The following is a 5,613-nucleotide window of genomic DNA, read 5'->3' as shown; positions in this document are numbered from 1 at the left end:
GCTTGAGCCCAGGAGTTGGAGGTTGCTGTGAGCGTGATGCCACAGCACTCTACCGAGGGGGGATAGCTTGAGGCTCTGTCTCAAAAAAACAAAAAACAAAAAACATCTGACTTGTGCTCATGTCAGCAAACACATTTAATATCAGGTTCCTCTAGTTACAGGACACGTCTGAGGTCATTTAACCATCTCACAGGACGCTGCCCACTCCCCCTGTTAATACACACACATTACCCATTGGCCCTTGGGATGTGGGGAGCCTAAGTTTGGCTGAGGGCTTTGTGAACATGGGCACTCAGCTGCCAGGAGCAGCCTGTCCCTCTGGGGGAGACAGGAAACAGGAATGTGATGAGAGCTGGGAGATGCCTATGGCTTGGGGTCCTACACCACCAGTCTCTCAGCTGTACATCGTGAGAGAGCATCCAGGCCTCGGTGCCATAGGCTCTAGCAGCCACAGGCCAGCCTCAGCTTGGCCAGGTGTTCCTGTAACATAGTGGAGACATCTCTGAGAGCAGAGCCAGGCCCTGGCATTGTCTCCAAGCCCTCTGTTCCAAGAATGTCCTTCAAAGCCTGTGAGGACATGGCTGCTGGGCTGCTTCAGTCAGGAGGGCTGAGTAGGGGTAGCATCCAGAATCTTCTGGGCTATGGAGGTGAGTACAGGAAATGCAGGGCTCTTGGGAAATTCCCGCATGAAGTCACGGCCTTCCTCAAGGCTCCTGGCCAGCTCAGGGTCCAGGGGCACAGAGCCTGTGGAGAGAGTAGAGGCTGAAGAAGAGGAAGTACCATGTGGCCCCAGGACAGGCTCAGTAACAAGCAGTGGACGCCCCTACCCCCAACCCCCCTGGCTGCTCTCACAGCTGAGCCCTGCTGCCTTCACAGTCATATCTAAGAGGAACACAGGCAGGCACTGGGACTGGGCACCGTAGATAGCAGGTTCCCAGCACCACAGGATAGAAGAGGGTTGGCCCCCTATCTTGTGTGTCCACTGTGTAGCCGCTGCTCAAAACCTGAGCTGCTTTGTTTGGTCTTAATTCCCAAAGACAGGCGACAGCTCATAGCCAGCACCTTCTACCATGTGAGAAAGACAAAAGAACAATGGCACTTGGTGGGCACAGGTGAGTTAGACCTGCCCAGAGCACAGGCCCCAGGAGGAAAAACCAGGACCCAAGTTACCCTGGCTCTGGTCACTCACCTAAGAAGGGGACTCCAGCATGCCTAGCCAGCTCCTCCCCGCCACCTCTGGAGAAGACACTGGTGCACTCCTAGGAGACAGGTTATTGAGGACCCAGGGAGCGGCTAGCTGGCGCCAGCATCCCTTCAGCCTTCACTGGTCACTAACTGCCCTGGAGTTGACACTGGTTTCCTTGAGGCCTATACCCCTGCCGGCCCACCCCACATCACCCCAATGAGTTCCCGTGACTCACTGCACAGTGTGGGCAGGTGAAGCCGCTCATATTCTCCACGACCCCCATCACCTGTAGGCCTGTCTTCCTGCAGAAGGTTAGCTCCCGCCTCACGTCCCCCACAGACACTGCCTGCAGAGTGAGACAAGACCTGGCCAATCAGCCACAACCTAGCTGGGACATCAGCAGGAGGATGGCCAGGCTGGGCCCAGTGGGGAGAGACCACACACAGGGGACAGGATGGTGCTGCCAACAGTACCTGAGGTGTGGTGACCACAAGGGCCCCGAGGGGCCTGTAGGGGCGCAGGGCTTCCACAGTGGCCATGTGTTCATCAGAGGTCCCCGGGGGCGTGTCCACGACCAGGTAGTCCAGCTGCCCCCAGGCCACATCAGACACAAACTGCTTTATCAGTGCTATAGGGAAGGGTGTCAGGATGGAGCCAGGCTTATGCCATGCTGACAAGTCAGGCAGGGGGGCCCTAACCCATCGAGCTGCCCCCACCCCCAAGATTCTCGGAAGGCCCTGGCCACCACCTGCAGCAGGACTAGGTGGGCTGCTGTGGCAGCCCTGGGCAGGGTGTAGGACACAGCGGAGAGGCAAAACTGCCCCACTTCACACACAGCTTCTCTCCAGCACTCACACTGGCTGCCATACCCCCCCTCTCAGGGCCAGCAACTAATCCTTCCAAGGTCTCAGCTCAAAACGTGGAGCCCAAACCTGTCAGGGTGTGTTTGTGCCCACACCCAGTACTCAAGCCCTGAGAGGAGGTGGTGGAACGCCTGGCTGGTGTGTCCCAGAAGCAGCCATCTTCCCTGAGCTTGTTTCTCATGCACAGCAGCCTCTCCCTGCAATTAGAGGGGGGTCTAATGCCACCTGTTCTTCCAGACCACAACCTCAGGACCACCATTACCATGATCCCCTCCAACACTGAGGGTCTTCAGATCTCTGCATGCCATAGATCCAGGTCTGAGCAGACCCTGACCCCCCCTGCCCAGGAGACAGGGCTGTTGCTGACAGTCTCTTAGTAATGCTGACTAGGTGAGAGCCACTTGCCATATCTCAGGCCCTACTCAGAGCCTGCCATTTGGGTGTCATGGACATAACTAAAAGGTCCTCAGACACAAGACTGACTGCTCAGCAGGGAGCAAGGGAACTGTTTCCACAGGGGAAGATGGAGAGGCCAGATGGACACTTTCTGACTTTACCAGGAAGTAGCAGCTGTGCAGGAGAGACAGTGTCTTGCTGTCACCCAGGCTAGAATGCCATGGTGCATCAAAGCTCAGCATAACCTGAACTCCTGGGTTCAAGGGATCCTCTCACCTCAGCTTCTTGAGTAGCTGGTTCTACTGGTGTGTGCTACCACCCCTGGCTTCTTCTGAGGACTCTACCTGAGCACTGAGGGGTCCAGCTGAGTGAGGCCAACAGCAACCGCCCCCACCTGATTGTTACCATTTTTCTTGGGGCCCCTCCACACCAACGCATCATCCGGCTTCTGTAGCAGGAACCCCACAGACATGAGGGAGATGCTCTGCTCCTGATCCACAAAGACAGGCACCCAGCCACTGTCGCACTGGTGCACAGCCTTGCCCTGCGCCCGGAGCATGCGGGGGATGCTAGGGCCACACAGGTCTACATCGAGGATTCCCACCTGTAAGGAGGAAGCAGTCCTGAGGGCAGAGGGCACGTGCCTAGTCTCTGTCCCCCCTCACCAGGCAAGGGCACTCACCTTCTTGCCTGTGTGGCGCAGAGCCAGGGCCAGCTCCGCGGAGATGGTGCTTTTCCCGACACCTCCCTTTCCTGAGAGCACGAGAATGATGTGCTGAACACCGGCCAGGTTACCAGGCTCTGTTATAAACATGGACAGGCCAGGTTCTCCTGAGTGCCTTGCCTCTCTGCCCACTCTGCTATGAGCCCAGGCTCAGGCTCGAGGCCAGACCCAAATGCAGCCCTGGTCCTGTCTTCCTGGCATAGCAAGTATCTCAGTGGAAGGTCTTCCAGCAGCCCAACCTGACGGGATCCTCTATCCCCCCTGTGCCCTGTACCAGTGAAGACGAGTGCCCCAGCTGGACCTACTCTTTACAGCAAGGTGTGCACAGGTTCTTGCACAAGCATGTGCACCAGCTTGCATACACAGGCAGTATAATCCTGCCAGCTCCCTGTCAACATTAATTTCACCTATTGGTGAAGTGAACAGGACCTGCAAGCAGGATGATGGTACCTCAGTGCCCTCTGCCAGCCCATTCTCCTGTGGTCAGAGGAGGCGTTGGCCCTAGGCTTCCAGTTCTCAGGAGTACGCAGACCTGTCATGATCCTCACTGGCTCATAGCCACATTCTTGGCCCCTGTAGGGGACCTTATGAAACCTGAGCTGATGAGAGCTGACACAAGATGCAACAGTGTCCTTGGCCGCTCCCCTCCCCCCACAGGTCCTGGTCCTCAGTCTTGGTCCCTCCCAACCATTCTGGCCCACCTCCTCTTCTTTCCAATAGTCTGCAATGCAGCCAAGTGCATTCATAGCCTTTCAGGTGCTGCTGCCTGCATGGAAACCACCCTCAGCCCTCTGTAAGTCCCCATCACCTCTGGAGGAGTCCTCAGAAGGGAAATTAGGAGTGATTCAATAAATGATGCATAAATACTGTCCCTGCTCCACCATTTTTTTTTTTTTTTTGAGACAGAGTCTCACTATGTCACCCTCGATAGAGTTCTGTGGTGTCATAGCTCACAGCAACTCAAACTCTTGGGCTTAAGCGATTCTCTTGCCTCAGCCTCCTTAGTAGCTGGGACTACAGGTGCCCGCCACAATGCCTAGCTGTTTTTTGGTTGCAGTTGTCATTGTTGTTTAGCAGGCCCAGGGTGGGCTCGAACCCGCCAACCTTGGTATATGTGGCTGGCACCCTACTCACTGAGCTATGGGTGCCGAGCCCTGATATACCTTCCAAGGACAGGTTCAAAGGCCTCCAAATCTGAAGCCTCCCACGAAGAACTCACAGGGAACCAGGCCCAGCTTTCAGGCAAGTCTTTGTCACAGGTGTGGTAAAGCACCTGCCCTAAGTCTTTGGGTGACACAGAAAGAGCACCCTTCCCACCAGCACTAACACAGAACGCAGAGATCATGGCCTCACAGTCACCTGTGGCAATCAACAGGTTGTTATTTAAAACACTTAAACAGGCTCGGCATCTGTGGCTCAAGCGGCTAGGGTACCAGCCACATACACCTGAGCTGGCGGGTTTGAATCCAGCCCGGGCCCACCAAACAATTATGGCTGCAACCAAAAAATAGCCAGGTGTTGTGGCGGGCACCTGTAGTTCCAGCTATGTGGGAGGCAGAGGCAGGAGAATCGCTTGAGCCCAGGAGTTGGCGGTTGCTGTGAGCTGTGATGCCACAGCATTCTACTCAGGGTGACAGCTTGAGACTTTGTCTCAAATAAAAAAAATAAATAAATAAAACACTTAAACAGCAACAGGTGTTGGAAGCACTATGTGCATACAGTAGTAGTTCATTTTTGTTGCTGTTGGGGAGCTCTACTGGAGCCACCAGAGACTGAGTGGGCTCTCAGACCTGACTCCACTCTGCCCTTGTGCTGATACCGTGTGACAAAAGTATCCTGAGGAGGACTAGGGAAAATCCTCTGTCCAGTAGGCTGGTGCCTATGCCAGGTAACTGGAGGATCAGGTTCTCCCCAGATGACTCCTGAGTGATCAACCTTAAAAACCTTTTACTCCTATGCTAACTGACAAAGTTTATAAGTGGATTATAAACAACGTACATTCACAAAGGGCCTACTAGTTGTGAGTGACTGTGCTGGAAGGAGCAAAGAAAGAATAGGAAGCAGGATCCCCATGCAGGGAATCGAGGATCCTCTTTATGGATAATGTGCTGGTCAGCCTTATGGCTAAGTCCAAATGAATCCAGATAGCTCAATATGCAGAACAAATACGTTTTTATATGAAAAGACTCTTTCTGGAAAGATACAAGAAATAGATGCCAGGGTATACCTATGGGCATAGAGCAGGATCTTTTACAATATACCCCTTCAGCCTTTTGAATTTTTATGTGTATTCTTTCCTGGTTAAAAAACAATCCATCAATGTCAATAATAATCTTCTTCCGGCTCGGCGCCTGTGGCTCAAGTGGCTAAGGCGCCAGCCAGATACACCTAAGGTGGCGGGTTCGAATCCCCAGCCCGGACCCGCCAAACAACAATGATGGCTG

General features: G+C 54.2%; 1 protein-coding gene across 3 annotated transcripts in view; it reads right to left on the bottom strand.

The window, feature by feature from the left end:
• Window positions 1–111: 111 nt before the first annotated feature.
• NUBP2 (nucleotide binding protein 2) overlaps window positions 112–5,613 on the bottom strand; it is a 7,529-nt gene continuing 2,027 nt past the window's right edge. For all 3 annotated transcript variants that reach the window (XM_003790903.2, XM_012805772.2, XM_012805771.2), the window contains exons 2-7: window positions 3,128–3,246; window positions 2,851–3,049; window positions 1,660–1,814; window positions 1,422–1,532; window positions 1,190–1,259; window positions 112–744 (exon numbers count right to left, since the gene is read on the bottom strand). In XM_003790903.2, the coding sequence (XP_003790951.1) occupies window positions 599–744; window positions 1,190–1,259; window positions 1,422–1,532; window positions 1,660–1,814; window positions 2,851–3,049; window positions 3,128–3,246 (800 nt within the window). In that variant the 3' untranslated portion in view covers window positions 112–598. The remainder of the gene's footprint in view (window positions 745–1,189; window positions 1,260–1,421; window positions 1,533–1,659; window positions 1,815–2,850; window positions 3,050–3,127; window positions 3,247–5,613) is intronic.

Source organism: Otolemur garnettii, unplaced genomic scaffold, assembly GCF_000181295.1.
Source record: "Otolemur garnettii isolate 467f Iridium unplaced genomic scaffold, OtoGar3 scaffold00044, whole genome shotgun sequence".
Lineage (NCBI taxonomy): Eukaryota > Metazoa > Chordata > Mammalia > Primates > Galagidae > Otolemur > Otolemur garnettii.
This window is presented reverse-complemented; position numbering and strand designations above follow the sequence as displayed.